Raw genomic sequence first — 22537 nt, forward strand, 5'->3', positions numbered from 1 at the left:
CACCACGCGGGCATGTTTAGTCCCATGGGAGCTTCCCAAGCCAATGGCAATTAGAAGTAAAGATTAGACGTCCCAGACACTCGTCCTAGACCCTGACAATAAACATATGACCAACAGTACAGACACAAATGTCCTCAAGACACATCAAAACTAACTATACTCACACATCGCCTTTGTCGGCGAAGACGAGACCCCCTTTCATACACGTCGCTCCGGCGTTCTGCTGTCGGGGGGGGGGATACAATCACATCACCCAATGCCATCCTCCCTTTCAACGACGTCTTAAGCCGAGGTCCAGCAGCTTAGAGGCACCCTTGGGACGGGAGTATCCCTCGTCGGGCCCTTCGAGCCCGAATTAAACGGGTAGGTAACATCGGGCCACCCACCATTCCCGATAACGCTGTAAAAGCCAATAAGCCTAACATCTACAGACAAGTCGAAAACAATTTGTGTGAAACATGAAAAACATTTAGTTTAATCGTTATGATATTATACGTTTGACAATTTAAATGACTGTTTGTTTTTAAGATACGACTAAATATGCAAGAATAAACCAAAATCACATTCGATGAATTTTCAGTATCATCAAGAGTTTCCCTTTTTGTCGTCTCATTCATAAATATGAGCTAATACAGGGTTTTTATATATTTCTTTCCACATTTTATACATTTCTTTACACATGTTTAACTTAATAATTTTTTCTACTTTGAATAAAAAAAATATTAAAGACATATTTAATATAAAAATTACACTGGGCTTGAAGCTTGAAGCAATACTATAGTTTTAACAGGTATTGGTAAACATTATTAAAGGCATTTTAAGTAACTTATTGATTAAAACATCTTGGATCGATTGTCTTAATTTGTAATTACCAACAAAGTGATTGATCAATTTGTATTCCAAGATATATTGTATACGTTGGCAGCAAAGTAATATGTTACCTTACTTTTATCGTAATCTTAATTAATTGGTTGGCGATACACACATACATATTTTCCTAGCAAAGATTTACTAATCTTCAAGACCAATCAAATATAAGTACACGTGTTTTATTAGGGTTTATTTTGAGCTTACGTTTATTACTCGGGTATTCTACTTCTAGTTATTAAAAACATGGATTCATTAGGAGTAAGATAATTCAGGGGAAAGCTCGTTAAAATGCAAAGTTTGTTTGCAAAAAGAAAATACAATTGTATATTAATGACCTGCAAATTGATAAAAAGGACCTTGAGTCATAATGACATACCAGGACGAGAAAGTTTTATGTACTTGAATCGACTCTAGACAAATTTAAAAAATTGGTATGAAACGAAGACATGTTATTAATAATGTTAATAATTATTATGGTCAGGAGTAGCCTAAGTAGAATTATAATAATAAATTTCATGTTGGTTATCATCCAGCATCATATAAAATACAACATATTTATCTACTTTAATCATTATTATACTACATTATGTACTGTAGTTCAATGTACTCTTAAATATAGTTGAAATATACAGGATATTTTCTTATAACTCCCGTGATTAAGGAAACAGGCTTTGTTGTTCTAATTAAGCTGTGTTGACTAATAATGATCGATGGATTGTTTGTTGTTACAAGGCATCTTAATTATTTTTACTAAGTTTTTATATGTTCGACTTAAGAGAAAGTAAGTCTTGCTTTTATTATATTGAAAAATCTGGTGTATTTATTAAAAATTTAAACAATATCTATTTTTTTAGTTTAAATCTTTATGACAATTTAAAAAATAGGTATTTGATATGAAGTCCAACTTCATTTTTTTTTTTGGTTAATATGAATTGCATTGAAAACAAACATAAAAGATAAGGCTAGTACAGATTTACTTCTCCTTATATACATAATATTTTCTTATATCAAGGAAAGAGATTTTAGGTAGAGGTTTTAATTAATGGTCTAAATATATTTTATAGAAAAGAACCTTTTAAAGTTAAGTTAGATAAATGATCTCTTTACTCCTTCAAACAAACGAGACATCCCCTTATTTTTGTTTTCGTTTGATCTATTAGTGCATAGTAAAGAGTTCCAGCTATTCAAGATAAATAAGTGATAAGTATTCAGCACCAGATCTTCATTCTAAAAATAAGGGTTGAAGAAAGAAAAACAATTTAAAAAAATTAAAGAGAGTGAACAGGATTAATGTACAGTTTTTGCAAAAGATTTAATTAAATAACAGTATTTTTTTGGGAAACTTATTATGAATCAAACAATTTATACTGAGAAAAATTTTCAAGAACTAACTGAAATAAAATCAGAAATAAGATATGTCACAGATCGCTTAATCTCAAAGCAATGAGTATTAAAAAGTTAAATTGACAATTTAATATTTCTCAATAAAAATAATAATACTGTGAATGTACTAATAACTTATGTAGATATCGCCTTAGAGATATAAGATCATAATGGTCATCAGAAAAACATAATAACTGCGGGTATTCGTGAAATTAATATTAAAATAATAATAAAAATTGAATGCATTAAAGTTGATACTTTTATCGTGTTGTACATGTTTAAGTTTTAACGGAAACTTGGATTAAAACAACAGATGAAACTCTCACTCTAGATATTGAAAATTATATAAACACAAACAACGTAAGAAAGTGTTTTGAGGTGGTGTTTCAATATTAATGCATAGAATTTAATCTATTTTATCACACAAGATATGGAAAGTTAACATTTTCACTGGATTTATTTAAAGAAAAGTGGACTAAATATTGGTTTGATATATGAAACCTTTCGTCTCCGGAAAATGTTCATAATATTTTCTCATCTTATTTACAGAGTATCATTTTGCAAAAATACAATCATTGTCATCTTACCATAAAGTCTTTTATTGTGAAAACATAAAATATAGACCGGAAATTAACCAATAATGAATAATATGAATTAAATGTTTTTAAGTGATGTAATTTCAAAAGCTCAACCACAGCTTAATCAATTTTGAAATCTTTATGAACATAATTCATATAATGAAAAAACAACAATCAAAAAATTTAAAATATAAAACATACCTTAAGAAGACTCGCTTATTCGATATTACTCGATTGATCAAGGGAATAAATTTAATGCAAAGATTTCTCTTTATAGTTATAATTATAATATTAAAATTTATGAAATCTTACAAAACACCTAAACGAAATGGAGTCTGCTTCATGAATTTGCTTAAAATAAATTAATGTTATATTAGTGTTCCCTAAAATCTCAAAGTTAACTACAATTTCATTTAAAAAGTATATAAAATATTCAATAATCTTTTTCTGGGATCTAAGACTTTCGCGAGTTTTATTCATTTAAATGAAACTAATATTATTCGGATATACTACGCGTGCTTTATTTTTGTCAAAAATTACATACTCCCGACGTTTCGATTACTTTTTAGCAACGCATAGTATATCCGAATAATATTAGTTTCATTTAAAAAATCTTTTTCTTTTATTCATTTCGAGCTTACTAAAAATAAACAACTAACTATACAACAACATAATCTAATAATATGTCAATGCGTTGGTAACTTACATTTTATAACTAATTAATTTGTCAGTTCAAGGCCATGTAATAAAAACCTTTGACTAAAAATTTATCAATATATGAAAGACGTTATTTTAAGGGTATATCTTAAGTTCATCAAAGTAACTCATATGCATGAGGCTGGTTCAAATAAATTATTAAATCAAATCAAATAAATTAATAATTGGACCCGAAATAAATTAGATCAAAGGAAATTGATAGAATTTCTCATGTGACGTTCCATATGGCTCAATTTTTTATTATTTACAATATATCGAAATCATATTACAAATAAGCTGGATGGAAAAATTACGTAGTATGCTGATGATAAATAAGAAACACAAAACAGGATTTATTTATATTCAACGATTTTAATAGAATCTTTTAACAATAACTAATTCAAAAACGTCGCATATCCTTCTTTATGCAAAACATAAGACTATACCCAACTTTGCCCCTTTGAGTATCACTGGGCATATTATTAATTTTTCGTCTAGACAATTTTACTTAGGCCTTGTATTGAATCTTAGCTAACTAAAATACATCGGAGGTTCTATATTCCTTACACAACGAAAGCATTATCGACAAGACAATGTTTAAAACCTAAATAGAGAATCTGATAGAAATTTGTTGAAGAGATACAAAGACAAATTTACAAAACATTCAAATGTCACAAAAAAAAAATCTTATTTTTTTTTATCATTTACATTAACATTAACAATAACACAAAATTATTGTACATAAGTCTTTTATACAAATTCAGAAACTTTATACTTATTTGTACAATTCTTAGAAAAATACATTTATATACACAATACTTGTTAAAAGCAAAAAACATACGTAAAAATAACGCTTACCAAGAACTACATGAGTAATTTAAACAATAGCATATGAGACAGGACATTCGCATAATAATTTATGCTCTAATATGCAAATATTCTAAAGGAGGCTTTAAAATTGTACTTTAGAATCTGAATTTTGTTAACCTTGATAATTATAATGTTATTCTGAGTCACAATTCCAAATCATATAAATTAAGCCTAAATTTTCGTAATCTCGTTATAAAAGGACAATGGTTTTAAGTGAGAATATATATGTATCTTTAAACACAAAATTCAATTGTAATACGTTATAAATTGCACATTCCGCTATTATAAATTGATCTCAAAGTGAAATGAATTTTGAAAGTCTTCAGTAAACGTTTATTGACGGTTGATTACATTTATCCTTATACACATTCAATCTAGATGAAATAGTCTTTGACACAAAAATAAAAAAACTTTTACGCAATGAAAAAATATTTTTTTTTATTAAATGTTATGAAAAACGTAGTTGTTATGATTTAATAGCGTTCATAAACAGAGTCATTCACAGGACAGATGGACTACCAATTTCCAAATGTCATGGCCTCGGAAATGAAAAGCTAGTTGATAGACTATCAGGAGTATTCGTTTCGAATATTTGATTGTAGGCGAATGCAGTCTTATTCTACCTACTTACATATTAATTTAAAAAAATATACTATTTAAATGTAATAAAAATTTCATATTAAAGGGTTTAATATATTTAAAATTTAGTTAATTATTATTTATATTGATAATCACGATCTCCAGATATACAATTATGTTGTCAGGGTGAACTAAGTGTAAAAAACGATTTAGAAAGTTAATAGCTACTTGGCAGCTTGTCTAGTCAACATTAAACAAAAGCCTGTACACGATCTGAGTCTACATTAATGTTACTAAAAATGTTGACAGCATTATCTGACATAGCTAAGAAAGAGTTTTATACAATGTCCCCATCCAGTTTAGGAAGCTATTTTTAATAATATTTTTGTGCATTCCTTAATAGCCTCTGCATATATCCTATCCGTTTTAATCTCGCTTGTCGCTTATCTTGTAACACGTTGTCATAGTTTTCTCAAACCTAATTCTACGCCACATAAATAATCTTTTATCATTCCTTCCAACAGAAGGATGAAGTTATTTGCAAAATGGCCTCCCCAAAAAAAAAAAAAATTCTACGGAACTCTGCATCGCACACGATACGTGTCAGGAATACAAATAGTCCTAGAAAATACAACGAAACTATTTTGTTCCCTCTATACATCATGGAACTTTGTAATTCGGTGCTCTTTTCTTTACACAGCAAAAACCATTATGTGTTTGCTCATATTCGGTTTTCATATGTTAAAAAACATAAATTTATGACATTATTATAGCGTGAGTAAAAGAAGCTGGTCAAAGAGTCTGGTGTACATTTAATAGTACTGTTTTAATATACAGTTTATCTCAAAATTATTTAGAGAAATAATTGTTGTGAGACATTATTTATTTTAAATAATAAACACCGTAAAAGCTTTGAAATGTAAGAGATATATCTTATCTACATTTAAGTTTATTTGTATTTCCAGTTTTGTTCTTGTTTTTATCAGTACAAGAGAGCTTTTATGAAAAAAAGAATAAAATCAATTATATTAAAATAAGAATATGTATTTTAATATAATTGCAATTCCTGAGTATTTATGGATAGAATTAATAGTATTTCAATAAAGTAGTTGAAAATTGTTATCTCAAACCATTATCCCATCGATTAGGCTTTGTATGAGTTAAATCTATCAAATCTAATATCTGGTGGAATCATTCAATGAGACTGATTGCGGTTAGTGTTACCGCAATTTAATGAATGTTATTCGAGACCCAAATTACGTAACGGAATCACTATTACGTATTTTATTCTCAATTAATAGTAGAAAAACTCCTTAATTGCATCTAATTTACTAAAAAACACCCATACTAAATAAATTTAGGTTTTAGCTGACGCAAACAAAGTTTCAAATAAGTTTTCTTTCATTACTTTCATATTCAAATAAACTACAATAAAGGTATATATCTGAAAATTTAACCTTTTTTTTATTTCGACAGAACAGTAAATAAAAAGAGAAAAAGTTCCTCTGAAAACTGTAAATATTTTAAATATGAAAGTTATATGAAAGAGAAGAAATATAGCCATGGAAACTTACATTTGTAGAACATTATTGTTGGAAGTCATGTGTAAATAATAATAATGTTACCGCTATTCAAACGTTTCACTGTAGGCACTCAGGCATTATTTCTCCAGTAAAAATTTTCATCGACATTCGTTACACATTGGAAATTGCGCCAATTTGTTAACGTTATATGTCCCGAGGGTGCTCTCATCTCTGTCACATTTTTTAAAACGTATGATATCGTGTTACTTTCATAGCTCTGGAGAAATTATTATTGAGAAGACATTTGATAGTATGTGATATAAATCCAGATTCTTTTTGCGATTGATATACATAATAAATCAATCTGCAGTAGATACCCACAATAAGCAAGTACTTTTTATATTCAGTATTTTTTTATATTACATCTTTAACAAAAAATAAGTGCGAAACTATTATCATATTTCATCGAACGCTGTAAACCTTTGGATAATCATTAACAAGTGTATAAAAAATAAGCATTCAAAACTATTAGCATCTTCATTTCGTATTTCTAAACTTTTCTTATAGGAGTAATTGTAGTAATTTTAGGACGAATAAAATCTAAACACAACGAATTCGAGCAACAATTTAGTACACATCTTCGATTGTGAATATTTCAATTTTGATTAAAAAAAATCACGTGGGCGAGACACAATCGGATCATATTAATGCTTTAATGGTAAAATATAAGCAAGACAGATGGACCCTATTATTATATTTCTGACATCAGGTGTAATACAAAAAATGCTATTAAGAATTTAAAAAAAAAAAACACAGAATATTATATCTTGGTAGTGTCTATTAAGCACTTCACTGATTATCCTCCTTTATCGTCTTCATTTACCACACATAGAAAGGAATGCAAAATGAAGCAAGTACAATATTATGGCATCGACGACTAACTTCATTTAATATTGGTGACATCAATTAAGTGTTTATAAAATATTGGTTATCATTTTTGTTTATATATTAAATTAAAGCTTTACCGGTATATTTTTTAAAAACTGTTACCAAGCCAAAAATATATTTATATTTTTTACAAATGTATAAAACTCGTACCCTCAGAACGCACACACAAAATTTTTCGTTTTAATATTAAAAGTGAAATTCGTTCAGAGTCAAACAATATATGTTTCTTATAAATCTGTTTGCATTTAAGTATGAATATTTAAGAACTTTTATACAAAAACATAGTGAAATGTATATATGAATATTTAAAGTATTGTTTTGTTTTTGCATTTATAAGTGTGCATATAAATAAACACTCATAAACGCATCCCTCTATCTTTTCGTCTTCAACTAACGAAAACAAAAACACAAATTGTTTCCATAATATTCATTATTTACTGAATATGAGTTATCAATCTTTCTTTCGTGTTAGACCTTTTCATAATACCTATCTGCTAATATCCGATCCATCTACGACCTCTTCACCCTGACTCATTTGACTGACCTGAATAAGAAATAAATAAAGACTAACTACTATATTAAACAGTTTTATTATTACCAAAATACTATAAAAACAATATTAGTATAACGCACACTCAGATCAAGTTACTATTCAATTGTTAGTAATAGTAGTAAAATAGGGAAATCCCCTATTCGAATCCATATAATTCTTTGAATAAGTACTGAGTAAATAAAATTTACATACTTAGTATACCTACTTTGTTGGTACATTTTTAGAAAACTACCGTTTTAACAGGTATTTCAAGAAAATTTATTTCTTTAATTAAAAATGCATAAGTCGAAGAAACAAAGAAAAAAATGAGTCAAATGGTAGGCAGGGATACTTTGAGCACGTTTGATGACGTTTTCTTCCAAAACCAAAACAATATACTTATTGTATTACTATAAGGTAAAAAACTGCAAAAAGGTTTTTATATCTGCAACAAAGTCATAGATGATTAATTTGAAAACCAAAACTATATATATATTGAGAAAGAACAACCAAAACTCCAGTCTGAGCTAAAATCCGCAGCTGAGCCGTTAAAGTTTAGTGAAGGTAAGTGTAATATAAAAAACATTTCCAACTTAAATAAGAGCGCAAATATGTTTATTAATAATATTTTTATTCATAGAATATTAATCACTAAAGATAACATTAATAACCTTTCAGAATGCAAACAACTTTAACGACATATGAACCACTTATCGATAATTCACCGCTGGTATCATATATAGTCGTTGTTCACCAGACACGGAGCAATCGTGAGTATTTAGGTTAACAAAAGATTTTATAGACGTAATAATATATTTATTTTAGTTAGGAAATATTATTTTCTAAGAGGTGACCGTACGCCAGGAAATGATTGCTCATTATTCCCTAAAAAATAGACTCTATTTGATTGACTGAGTGAGTGTGAACGTATATGAGTTGGAACTTAAACAAATATTTGCTTTATTTAAGTAGTTCATCATCGAAAATTAAATAATTTTAGTTAAATAAACAAGTATATTATTTCATTAAATATATATACATATATTATACATTTAATTCTCTTTTCCAGATGAAGATATTATTGTTAGCAGTTATATTTTTTGCGTATGAATCTGGAGCAAGAGTTATAGAAGATGATTGTAATGAGATAGCAGTTCACAACATTAATCATGAAAAAGAACAATTACTTCATATTAGAAATAGCCCGTATCAACTAGCAATTGATTATAACACAAATGTTCTTTTTTTTAGTTTTAGTAATGAAAAAGGAAGCACCTTGTTAAATTCAGCCTATTTAAATCTAAAAACCGGTGAATATTTCGTCATCAAAGACGTCAAAGGTGGTTTCGCAAATGCCGTAGATCATAAAACAAATACCGTTTATTTAGGAGGCAGCAATGGTATTTACAAATTTAACTATGACACCAAAAAGTCGGAGCATCTGGATGGTACAGCACATAATATTTGGCAGCTATTCTACAAAGATAATCTATACTACACAACATATCCAGATGAAAATCTTTACCTTTTCAAAGATGGAAAGTATGAGAAAGTTCCCGAATTAAGTGACACCCGCGTTTTGCTTGCAGCCATAGACAATAACAACAACATTTACTTTTCAAATTCATCAGGACTGTATGTCCATAAGAGGGTAAAGAACTACGACTCGTTTTTGGGAGACTATAATTTGAATAGTTTTGCCTCTGACATCAATGGGAATCTATACTTCTCCACTCCCACAGACATTTATTACATTGATGGTCAAAATATAGAACGCCTTGCTTCGATGGATAATATCTATGGAATGGCTATAGAAAATGATGGTAGCATTCTTATAGCTGATTACGAAAATATCTTTAGATTAAAACCATCAAAAAAACAATGTTAAAAGAAATAAAATAAACATTAGTACGATAGATAATGTACTTAAGTAAAAATAACATTTATATGATTTTTAAATAAAAAAATAAAAATTGTTTATTTTTATTTTTTAGGTGCTTATAAGATGAAATAATTTGAATGTTAATAAGCTTTTGAAATAAATTCGTAAATTGAATATTGATTTCCTTCTATGATTTCGTTGGTATAAAACATACACATGTTACAGTCAATACTCATTTGTCTTACCAACAGAATGACTGATGACCCGTTGACATAGCCAAATGATATGTGGAGCCCTAATGTTCGCAAAGGACTAAAGCGACACATTCCTTTACCATACATTCGTTGAAAAAAGAAAAAAAAATACATTGGTAATGAAAAAAAAAAATAAAAATGACCTGACTGAGTATACTAAAAGTTATTATTTGATTTTCAGCATAACTTATCAAATTAGATTTAATTTATACGAAACTATCGCAATAAAATACTTATTCGTACATTGAAAGATAAATCTTATTAGTCACATAAAATCGGTAAAATTTGAAATAGGAAACTTTCATTTCATTTTAAAAAGTATTCCGAGTCGATTTGATCGGATTAAATAAAATAAAAAATCTGGCTAGTAAGAAAACCGATAAAAATTAAAATATTTACTTTTCTTTTCCAAATGAATTTGGAAACACTTCTTATAAAATTTCCCCTGAATTGTCTTGTTCGAGACATTATTCACAAGATTAAGGTTATAGCCATTAACGGACTCTTTGTGTGATGTATGAACTCCACGCTATAATTTTAAATTTAAAATAAAAGTAACTAAGTACGTAGATAATGAGTGCAAATATATATTATTAACTTATTTATATTTTTAAAAATAATAATTACTGTGGAAATCTTGGAAATATCCTGTCTTTGATATATGTGTCTTACAACTACTATTCAATCATTCTAATTACGGGATAGTGAGATGAAAAATAATATTTCGACTCCTCTACATAAGTATAAACTTAACTTTTAACAGCTAAATGAGTAATAAAAAATAATATTTTATTATAAATTTTATATTACTTAGCAAATTCAACATAACTATTAATATGTTATACGTCACAATAATATTAATTTTGGGACTTCCTTGAATTGAGTATATTTTGTTTTGACTAAATCATTTTGTTAAGAACAAGCGTTTTGGCGCTGTAGGATAACTGTTTTGAAGTACTGAATAAGAGGAGGCGTCCATCACTGACGGCGGCAATCCTGGGCGAGGCACGTTCATGCTAAATAATTAACTTAAATCGCTTTCATCTCATTCAAATTATCAACCATTGTCCTTAATAAAACACAAATAGCAAAATAAATGTCATAAGTTATGATTAAGAACAAAGAAACATTAATTAAAAGAAGCATTAAAAGTAACCTTAAGCTTTGAATTTAATTTATAAGATGGGTTCTCGCTTCACGTTCTAGTAATAAAAGGGATTATTACGTGTGAGGGGGTAAACTCACATTTTGAAATTAAAACGATGATTTATGTATGAGAATACAATTTAGATTCGTTTTTTTTATTACGCTTATATTAAAATACAACATCTTAAAACTAACATTACTTATTGAAACTTGAATATTTATGCACAAACGTGAAATTTATAGTACTAAAGGTTTTGACATGGAGTGACACAATCAAAAAAATGTTGATGATAAAATTATACAGACTTCCCTGACGGTTAAAAATATACAAGAGCGCTTTATTACGCCGTTGCACCAGCTAGCCGCTTAAATCTTTCACAGAGCATTTTTATTTTAGCTTCTTATTGTAAACACAATGACGGTGTCTTAAATGAAAATTAAAATGTACGAGTAGGTCAAGTCGCATTCCAGCTAAGAGTTTTCTATGTCACATTAAGAATTCATCATATCTAAATATAAAACAGTCTATATAATGTTTCTATTTTAAATGTATTCCATTTGAATTTGTTATATTAATTAATAATTGACTAACTAACTGTCTATAATGAGTTCGAAGATAGAGGTTTTTCAAATCTTAACACTATAAAATATTGATCACTCAAAAATTATTGTCATCATGTTCAGACTAATATATAGAAAAAAAACAAGACAAAGAGATACCTTCGTTTAAGATTGAATATTTTAAACATAGAAATTCACTAAAGCCAAGTTATCGTACAGAATTTTCTCAATAAAATTAATAGAAATCTTTTGCAGTTCAGACCAACAATGTTTAACTTAACACTTCTAATTTACTTAACTAAATTAAATTAAAAAATTACATTTGAAACAAGGGAGTAAAAAACAATTTTAAAATTAATACTTTGATCAAAACAAACAGTTTAAAATTGTATTTGTTTGTTGTTTGTATTATTTTTGTTCATGAGTTAAATAATTTATGGTATATAAAATAAACAAAAAGTATGTTATAAGCGGTCTTTCTAACAGGGTAAAGATTATAGGACATAATATAAAATATGTTCACGTACTGCCTTTTTTATTCTTTTGAAGTATTAAGTCAGAGGTCCCTAACTTACTTTTCAAACAATATCTTAAAGTCCTTCTAGTATCCATCATCAAACGTTTTACCAGCTCGAAGATGTTTTCTTTCAAAAAGAATAAAATATTCTTAGAGCACGGCTTTCAGACACTAAATTGAAATATTATATAAATATTCTGATGTTATTTTCTGTGTAAAATTTCTCTTATTCCATTTTCGTTATTTATATTTCTGTTCTACTTAAAGATTCTTTGTTAAATCTTTTATGTTTTATGTATCTTGATATATCAAAACTGTCGCTTAATGATACTTGTGTTGGTAAAACTACGTCTTATGTAAACACATGCAAGTCACATTTCTCAAACTGATAATCATTAATAGTTTATTACCGTTATAATTTTCCTGACCTAGACCTAATTTCAAAGAATCATTATCATTATAATGTCGAAGTACATAACAAGGTCTGTATATAATTTAATGTGTATACTATATGTGATATTATTTAATATAAGCTGTTAATTTTTGTTATGAATCAAACCTCTAGGTGGTAAAGCCTAGCTGTGGCCAAGTAACTACAGCTCGAACATGGGCTCGCTCGACAGGGGAAGTACCACCCTCACACAGAAGATCGGCGTGAAGTAGCTTATAATGGCTGCGTTTTGTATTATGACTGAGTGAGACGGTTGCCCTTTCCATTTTCCATTCCTTTCTTGACCAATCCATTTTCCTACCTTTTCCTCTCCCTCTCATACAATCAAGGTTGCAGATGTCCATGGGCGACGGTGACTACCTTCCATCAGGTAGACCGTCTGGTCGTTTGTCACCTTTGAAATAAATAAAAAATACCATGGATATAATCTAAGTTACATCTGTAGTTTAATTTAGATTCTATTAAAAGTAATTATCGGACATTTGGAGTACTGTTTAATTATGTACATTTCAACTTGATTTTCGATGTTGTTATAAATATAAAACTAGTCCAAGTTAACGGTTAATGCTTCTATATATACCTACAGACAGACCAATTGAAAAACAAACACTAGTATAATTTTTCTAAATTTAAAAATAAATAAATTTCTAGTAAACAATTTCAAAATATATAAAGCAAAAATTATAATTTCAGTTTATAAGTCAATGTAAATAAATTTTTATCTGTTTATTTCCTCTTAAATAAATTCTTTGTGGTTTCTCAAATAACACCAGTGTTTATGCAATGAAAAAAAATACGTCTAACATTATTAACTTATATTTTTTTTTAATATAAATTATGGATTGAAATAATATACCAAAGCAGAGTATAAGAACTTTTTACGTGTTGATTAAGAGGAATAACTGGTAATTGAATAACTTACGTATGTTTAAAGATTTAACATAGAGAGTTTAAAATTTTCGTCTTCATATCTTGACTGCTGGATAACATTATATAACACTTGTTATGTATAAATGTTGAAAATAACCTAAAGTATGTCAAACAAAGCAATACTTATTTACGAAGTTATCTAATTTAACATTTTTTTTTCTGTCTCTCTGAGATATTAATAGGACAAAAAAGTCTTCATTCAATTAAAAGTTGAATAACTTTCGTTGTCTCTTAAACGAATACAAATTTATGTTTCGAGATAAATATATACATATATCAAACGATCAATACAGCTTTCAATAGATGTCGACAACTTTGGAATCACTTTTACCACCTCCCTTAGATTATCATTACACTCCGTTCGACGGAGCGTTGAATTGAATTCGCTATATTCTGTGAGAAAAAAACCTATATTTACTTCTATCCCTTGTCTTTCTTATCTTATATTCTGTCGCGGCCTTGGTTTCGAATTGGCATTTCAATTTAAATAATCATCAATATTATTGTATTCCCGTTGAAGCTGATAATATACAAATGTATAATGTTTGATAAACAAATACAAAAAAATCTTTCTTGTTTTAAAATTTACACGTTTCTTGTGCCTACTTATACTTTATAAATTACAAAATAAATAGTTTATATATATATATATATATGAACTAAAGCATCAAAAGGATTATTCAGTACCTACTTATTCAGGGCTGAAATCAAATTAACCTATAAACAAACTTGTATATGATTTATTAATAAAACATAATATTAAATTTCAATGGAAGTACTTCCTTGTTTTGTGTGTTATTTCAATTTGCCTTGAATATTTGGTGTTTTATTTTATTTTGGTATAAATTAATTTAACCAAAGCAATACCATAGCGTAAAAGTGATTAAAAAAATATAAACAGTTGACCGCACAACATTACCATGTTTGGTAATGTTGTGAAAGCCTAGTAAGTGTTACCATATAATCAACCAACGACACATGATGATACCTTTTAAAGCTTTTAATGCAATTAATGTTGTGTATAGCTTTTACACATGATGAAACAGGTACAATATACATACTGTATAAAAGAGAATGAAAGCGCGTTGTGCTAATAGAGCTTACGGTTCCTCGTTAAACCAACATACCCATAGACCATGCCATCAAGGTCAACAAGTATTACAAGCTACCTAACGAACTCGCCTAAGCAATAGGTTCATCGATATATTGTACGTGATAGAAGTGGAAGCGAAAGATTTAGTAGCTGGATCACTCTACAACCTACTGAAAGACTTGGGCCTGTCCAGAACTAATATCCAAACTGATAAAATAAGATTTTTTTTATAATGATAAATAAGTAAGGGTTGAAGAGAATTATATTAGATATTCACTGCTCTTTCTGAAACAATGAAGATTTGTGATGTTTTTTTTATGTGAAAGGTGGCAAACGAACAGACGGCCTACTTGGTGGGCAGTAGTCACCGTCACCCATGGACATCCGCAACATCTCTGTTGCCAACCTTGGTTGTTAATAAAGAGAAAGGAGTGGGAATAAGAAAATGACAGGAAAGGGTGGGAATAGGTAAAGGGCAAACGGCTCTCTCACTCATCGGATGAAGCGCAGCCATTTAAGACTACTTCACACCGATCTTCTGTGAGAGGGTGGTACTTATCCGGTCGAGCCAGCCCATGTTCGATCTGTAGTTATTTGACCACATATGAAAAAAATATGAAAAATCACAAAATATACAAAATAATTGTTTAGTTGTAAGTACATCGATCTTGAATGGAAAATCTTGGTCGAATTGAGGACTGCTTCAAAAATTATTACACTACTTTTTTGTAAATACAACAGTTTTAAATTTCTATTTCTATTTCAAATCCTTGTTTAAATATATTTTTTTACATTTCTATGATTTTTTTATTGCATAAATGTAAAAAAAAAACTTTCGTCCCGAATTATTTATTTTATACACAAAAGTCTGGTGGTGGCCTGGAGGTTAAAAGGCCCGCCTGTCACACGAGAGGGCGTGGGTTCGAAACCTAGCAAGTACCAATATGATTTTTACGAGTCATATGTACTTTCTAAGAGTATTTAGACGCCACTGACAGACAGTGTTACCGAGCAGTGGCGGGATAACCAACACGCCCAGCCGGGAAACTGGCTGGAAGGAGCAAGCTACAGCAAGCCTTGGGGTCTACATAGCCCCAAAAAGTGCTGGTGCAGAAGGCAAGAGGAGACCACTGCAACTATCTTCCCAAGATAGTCATCATGTATACGGATCACTGATACGTGATGACCACGACGAGTCTGCAAAGACTCTTGCGACGACGATGACGACGCAAAATTTATTATATCATATTAGTTACTTTAACATGTTTAATTTTTCATTTCTGGTCATTTATTTTCTTTGTTGTTAGATATTTATAGTATGGAATTTTATAAATTGTATTTTTAAAAAAAAGAAAAAAATATTTCAAAAATACACCGACAATATTTCTTCATATTGAAAAGAAAACATTTGTTTATGTCAGTGTTTGCTTTGACTTCAAATACACTTGACTTTTATCCATAATATAGTAAAACCTTACAAATTATTATTATTATAAACTCATATAACAATTTTAAAAAATACTCCTATTTACTAATTAAAAATAAATTCATTTTCATTCTATTAAAAGTTATGTTGAAATTGACAAACAAAAAAAGGGCATAGTTAAAAAAAAGTCTTTGCTTCATGCTTGCTTTTTCGTTAAAAGACTCTATCGATTATACTTGCACTTCCTACCGTAACTTTTGTATAAGCTAGAAACAGTTTTACTAACTAAAAGGGTTATTATCGGGGGAAATATTTTATACAAAATTGCTTTATTAGAATAGTTCTATCTTTATATGTCGGGAAATACCTCATATTTTTTAAACATGTTTAAATTGCTGGCAAATTTTCTTTTAGCAAATATTTAGCAATTTTCTAATTTGAATTCACGATTTAAATTATTCTACAAAATTAGGAAATTAAGCGTAGCTTTGTATTGGTTCATCTTGCTTTAAGAATATGAGTAAAATAAAATATATAAATGCCCCACTGAGATATAAATTTTTCTCCCCTAGGTTTTAACATTTCAACGGCATTGGAGATAGCGTCCAGTGACTGCTCAGAACAACACGGTTTGAAACGCAGTCTCCCGGATGCAGGAAGTGGATGTGACGTTTGCTGGAACACAATGGTCCGTCGGGAAACAACTGTGAAGAACACAATGCCTACACAGCTTTATAGGTATCTGGCCTCGTTTAATTTAATATGCATGTTTTCATATTAATCAACGGGTTAGTTTATTTATTAATTTTATTTCTCCTTGTACCATATTTTTTTAAGACGAGTATAATCCTGATGAGCGAGTTAAATTTTGTATATTGTTAATAAAAACTAACAAATACACCATATTATTTTCAAATAGCTATTTTTATTGGAAAATTTATTAAGGCATTTTTTAAAATCCTTTGAAATGTCGATAAATTTAGAATATATGTTAAGCTATTCTTTCTACAATAAAACTCCAGTTGAAATCATCCATAAATTATCAAATATCAATAACGTATATGTATATAACTTATGGATGACTATCCTGATAACAACACTTCAAAGGAAAATGATAATTTTATTTAAGGAAATACAAGAAAAGTTTTCCAAAACCGATCTTCGAACATCCATCATTAAATAATATATCGACTATCGTATATTGAATACTTTTAACAGAAAATTGTGATGAATAAAATGAAAAAGATTGAAAGCCCTTTCTTTCTCCTGTACGATTTATTTTTTTATGTCAGTAAAAGGTAACAATTCCACAGAGGACGTATTTAACATTAAGTGGCTGCCATTCCCCATTTACAGCTGCACATCTGGTGCATGCGTTACTGGTGTTGCATTTTATAGGTAAACTCGTTTTCAAAAGACGTTATTTATTAGTTATTAAAAAAATGTTTAATAGGCAGATCAATCACAATCTTTGATAGAAGGTCTAGGCGGCAGGTACAGTCCTATAACCAAATCTGTGACGATAGCATTATATGCATGCCATATTCTATGGTATTAGGGTTATAAAATGTCGATAGTACCGTCATTTAGTTGTTTTGTTTACATATTTCCCAATACTATCCAAATGGAGAATGCTGTAGTAAAAAGCATGGAGTTCATCTACGAACAGGAAGTAAATTCAGTGTAGGAGTTAATAATAACAATGAATTTGTTTAAACATTAAAGTAAATGAAATTAGTTACAGTCTGTCATGGAGTCAGTCATGAATATAAACTTTTCTTATTATTCATATTCAAATAACATTTACACCTCTGAATAAAAAAAATATGTTATAATAAAAATATTCAACGGGATGGAGACGAAAATTCAAGTTACGAGTTCATAAATTTTTAACTTGGGCAATTTTACTTTCTATAATTCCTCCATAAGTTCTTTGCATATGGTTCAGTGGTAGTAGTCTAATAAGTTCGGCGTGACAACGTATTTTTTAAAGTATCCTAATACAAGATTTTCATTTATATAACAGTAGGTATTTAAATTATTTATCCAACACCATTTGAATATAGGTGAAAAACTGATCACCAATAATATTATACCTATCATATATAAATTATATTTGTTTTAATATATTTTAAATACCAATTAAATAATTTTCTTATATGTATATAAAACATCCGAAATTATGTTTTGGTTTCGTCAAAGAATTATGATTTCGTTACAATAGATTGTGTGCAGTAAAATATTTTAGCAATCGAATTGAAGATTAAAAAAAATCAATTATGGTCTATGATTTTTTTTGATCACGGACTACAAATGTATATTTCATATTCGTTTTATTTCATTAAGTAACACTGAGGTTTTATCGCCCATTGTCTTGTATTGAAGTCTTCATATACTAACAATAAGTGTGATATATTAAAACATAGTAATTAAAAAATTTATAAACATTTGCAATTTTGAAAATACAGAAGATCTACAACCGTTTCATTCAGTATTAAATAAAAAGTAGATTGATTTCCTTTATCTCAAAAGGTAAAGTTATATTTCATAGGGATTTAAATCATTGCCTTTTAAATTCCGTTGTAACAGCGGTTTTAAAATATATTCGTATGAGTTTATTTAACACTCAGGTGGTTTCAGTTTATTTACTTTGGGAAAGTATACATCAGGTTTAATTTACAATTAATCTGTGAGTATTTATTACACAATAATAATGAAACCAAAATTTTGCTCATATATTTTGCTCCTCTGTTATTTTTAAAATTCCAAAATATGATATTACAAAGATTGAAATTTTATACTTTATTACTCTGTCATTTGAATTAGCATGCAGGCACATCTATTATCATTTATCAAGTTTTCAATGATATTTCATATACTTATTTACAAATCTGTAAATAATTAACTAAACAAGACAAAATTAAGTAACTGGTGGTTCCCAAAAAAAATATCCATTCAAATCTCGTTTACGGTGCATTGCTTATCTGTTGGCTTTATTCTAATAATGGAATTGTATAAGCCAACGATTAAGCTTCCGTCCTTTTCAACGGCCAATCCGAAAATTTGTTTCAGCGAGGCGATTTTCTCGACCTTATTACTATCAACAAGGCGATAAATATCCTCATCAGTACAAAAATATATTTTTCCGACAGTATCAATTGTTAAACTTTCTATGTTATATTCCACTATAGTTGATATAGATTTTACTTCATGATCATGAACGTATAGTCCCGATGAATTAGAAAAATATATATTATTGTTATTGTCAATAACAATTAGCATTGCTCGTGTGTCTTTTAATTCAGGGACTCTTTCAATTTTTCCATCTTTATATATGTAAACGAGTTCATCGGGATACGTTGTGTAATATAAATTATTTTTATAAAACAATTGCCAAATATTGTGATTCGATATGTTGAGGTATTCCGTCTTTTTACTATCTAAATTAAATTTGTATACACCATCACCTGCGCCCAAGTAAATAGTATGGGACATCGCATCCACGGCGTTAGCGAATCCACCGTCTATGTCATCAATCGTGTGAAATTCTTTAGTTTTGAGGTTGAGATAGCCTGATTCAAAACTCTTACCTTCTTTAGAGCTAGTAAAACTAAAAAACAGTGTATTTGTATCATAGTCAATGGCTAATTGATATGGACTGTTATCAACATCTAACAGTTTTTCTTTTTCATGGACAATATTACCCACGAGGACGCCTTCACACTCGTTGTCAACAACTCTTGCTTGCGAAAAATATACGGTAAACAAAAACAATTGTAGCTTCGTCTGGAAAAAGATACATTTATACGGTTATTATATTTAGATATATATTATACTATTCCTTAATCTACAGTGAGGAATGTAACGGTCTTAAAGCTTGATATTTAAAATGTAATAATAGAATTTTGTTATTACTATTTATGAGGAACTAAAATATTTACACATTGTAATTTCACCTGAGATATTTGAATAATATAATCTATGTACGAAACACAAAACAGGTGAGGGGAAATTTTAAGAATGCGGATGATTATTTTTTCTAGGAGCAATACTTTACGCCGAAGTACCTTTTATAAAAACATAACATTATACTCTGTCTCTTAAAATAGGCAAGATACTTAGTAAAGTTAGGAGATGAGTAGACAAAGCGGAATGACTTAAAAAATACCTTTGCCTTTAAAGCTAACAGCTATATATTATCGTTTATTAAAATTTAAAAAAGATTTTTTAATAAAAATTACCAATATATTAAGAGACAGTTTGGTTAATTCTTAACTAAATATTTTTTTTTATCAGTGACATTAATGAATAATAAAAACTGAAAGGGAATTAAAACTTTTTTTTTATAATATTTTTTCAAAGAAGGCAGTACTTACAACGGATCTAATATCCAGTGAAAACATCTCAGTAGTGTTGAGAGTTTCGTTAATTTGTATATGAAATAGACATGTGAATAACTAAGCAATGTGACTTACAAAATAACATATTTATATAGAGTATAATATACTACATATATCCCGCAGTTACTGTTGCAAAATTTGGTCTAAATGAAATTCCTACAATACGAAAGAAATATTACTCGACCTGTAAAAAAAAAGAAATAAATTTACTTTCAATTCTTTATTTATCAATATTTAGCTTATTCATACATAACATCTAGACTGTACAATAAGACATATTTTACTATCTTATAAATTCAAAAATTCAACATAATGGTACGTTACATACCTATAAGCATCGTTATACATTTTGAAATAGCTACTATTAGAGTATTCTCCCAGTCTGCATTCATAAAAAAATGCGCTGTTTTTTTACACTTGCTTCTCAAACAGATCTTAATAAAAACCCTTACATACAAAACGTATTTAACAATTACATTATTTCTTGTTTATTTATTATTATTGCGTTATAAAACGCTGTGCTACGGCTATCTAGAGGTCATTTAGCCAATAAATAATAATAACTTGGTGTTATTCCTTCTATGAGAACACGAGTACAAACAAATATGCAAAATTAAATGTAATTAAATATTAAAAGAAATGTTTTCAATGAGCGTAGAAAACTTCGTTGCTAATTTTGAACTGGTAAGATATTTTCCCATCTTAAAGAAAGAGAATAAGTCGTTCCAGATACTATAAAAATATTATTTATATTTTTTTATTATTTAAAATACGTCTATAAAATGTTTATTATAAATTTATCCTCGACTAACCTTTTAATTTTTAATTAAATCGTTCGTGGAAACTCTGGAATACAAATTGGATAGGAATAACAACACATTTTTTAATAAAAAAAGGCGAAGTTGTCTAATGTTTTTATTTAATTCAAAATGCCTTTTGGGTTTTGCGGTTAGAAAAATAAAAATGTTTTTCTAGCCGCATGCCCTAAAGTATTTTTTTTTTAAATAAACCATTTCTACAACAAATTTTTATATAAATGTTTTCATTTTTTTAGATATTTACTTGTATTTAAAATAGACGATAAAAGGTTTTATTCTCGGATATATGAGCATCTCAATAAAAAAAAATATACCTTTCATTTTGAATGCAATATAAATTTTAGTAGAGTCAAAACGACTTTAGCTACAAGGGTAGTATTTATATTTGTGTCTTCAAGTAAATCTCACCTCATCCGCTACACTTGCATTTTCTTTTTGTTTTAACCCCAGACTCGAGACAGATTTTTTTTCTAAACTGCTGGTAATAAGTTATTTTATATTATAATTAAATTGGCATTATTATAACTTTTTGAAATCTGAATAATATATTTTTGAGAATAAACTATCTGTTTTTATGTTTATACCATAACCAAGCATATTATAGATTAAATTAGTATATGTTATTTTAAAATTCTAGGCATAGAATTATACCTTTTTTTTTTTTTTTTTTTGATGACGCAGGGAAACTCTTTTTACGAGCCGTCTCACCGGCCTTGGTGGGGCCGGAGAGGATGTGTGAGACTCGACCTGGGCAGGTCCCTACTCACTAAAACCACTGCGAAAGCCATCGGCCGCTATGTTGGTGCACCCCGGATCTGTCAGCGACAGGGCACACCAGCGACTGGCCGGTCCTGGCAAAGAACGGACTTACTCCCTCGGAGAAAGGGGGCGATCCCGGCAATTAGGACCGCCCCGACGACGCCGGGCTTTCACAGGAGCCGGGTTACCAGCCCGACCCCAGCCCGGGGCGCAGGGGCGCTATTGGAGGAGGCGTTGATATCGCCCCCGGCGCGCCCCCGTCCGTCGTCTGCGGAGGGAGGGTGCATCAGCCGCAACCTCCCGTTCCCGCTCAGATGCCTC

At 29.2% G+C, this 22537-nt stretch overlaps 2 protein-coding genes across 2 annotated transcripts; one reads left to right on the forward strand and one right to left on the reverse strand.

Moving 5' to 3' along the window:
- Positions 1 to 9048: 9048 nt before the first annotated feature.
- LOC116767094 (ommochrome-binding protein-like) lies at positions 9049 to 10041 on the forward strand. Its single transcript, XM_032657268.2, has one exon. The coding sequence runs from the start codon at positions 9049 to 9051 to the stop codon at positions 9865 to 9867; it is 819 nt and encodes a 272-aa protein (XP_032513159.2). The 3' UTR covers positions 9868 to 10041.
- Positions 10042 to 17646: 7605 nt separating this feature from the next.
- Positions 17647 to 20727, reverse strand: LOC116767102 (ommochrome-binding protein-like). Its single transcript, XM_032657278.2, has 2 exons — positions 20616 to 20727; positions 17647 to 20025 (listed from the first exon to the last, which is right to left on the reverse strand). The coding sequence occupies exons 1-2, from the start codon at positions 20640 to 20642 to the stop codon at positions 19195 to 19197; spliced, it is 858 nt and encodes a 285-aa protein (XP_032513169.2). The 5' UTR covers positions 20643 to 20727; the 3' UTR covers positions 17647 to 19194.
- Positions 20728 to 22537: the final 1810 nt, after the last annotated feature.

The sequence above is a fragment of the Danaus plexippus genome, chromosome 10 (genome assembly GCF_018135715.1).
Source record: "Danaus plexippus chromosome 10, MEX_DaPlex, whole genome shotgun sequence".
In the NCBI taxonomy this organism is placed as follows: domain Eukaryota; kingdom Metazoa; phylum Arthropoda; class Insecta; order Lepidoptera; family Nymphalidae; genus Danaus; species Danaus plexippus.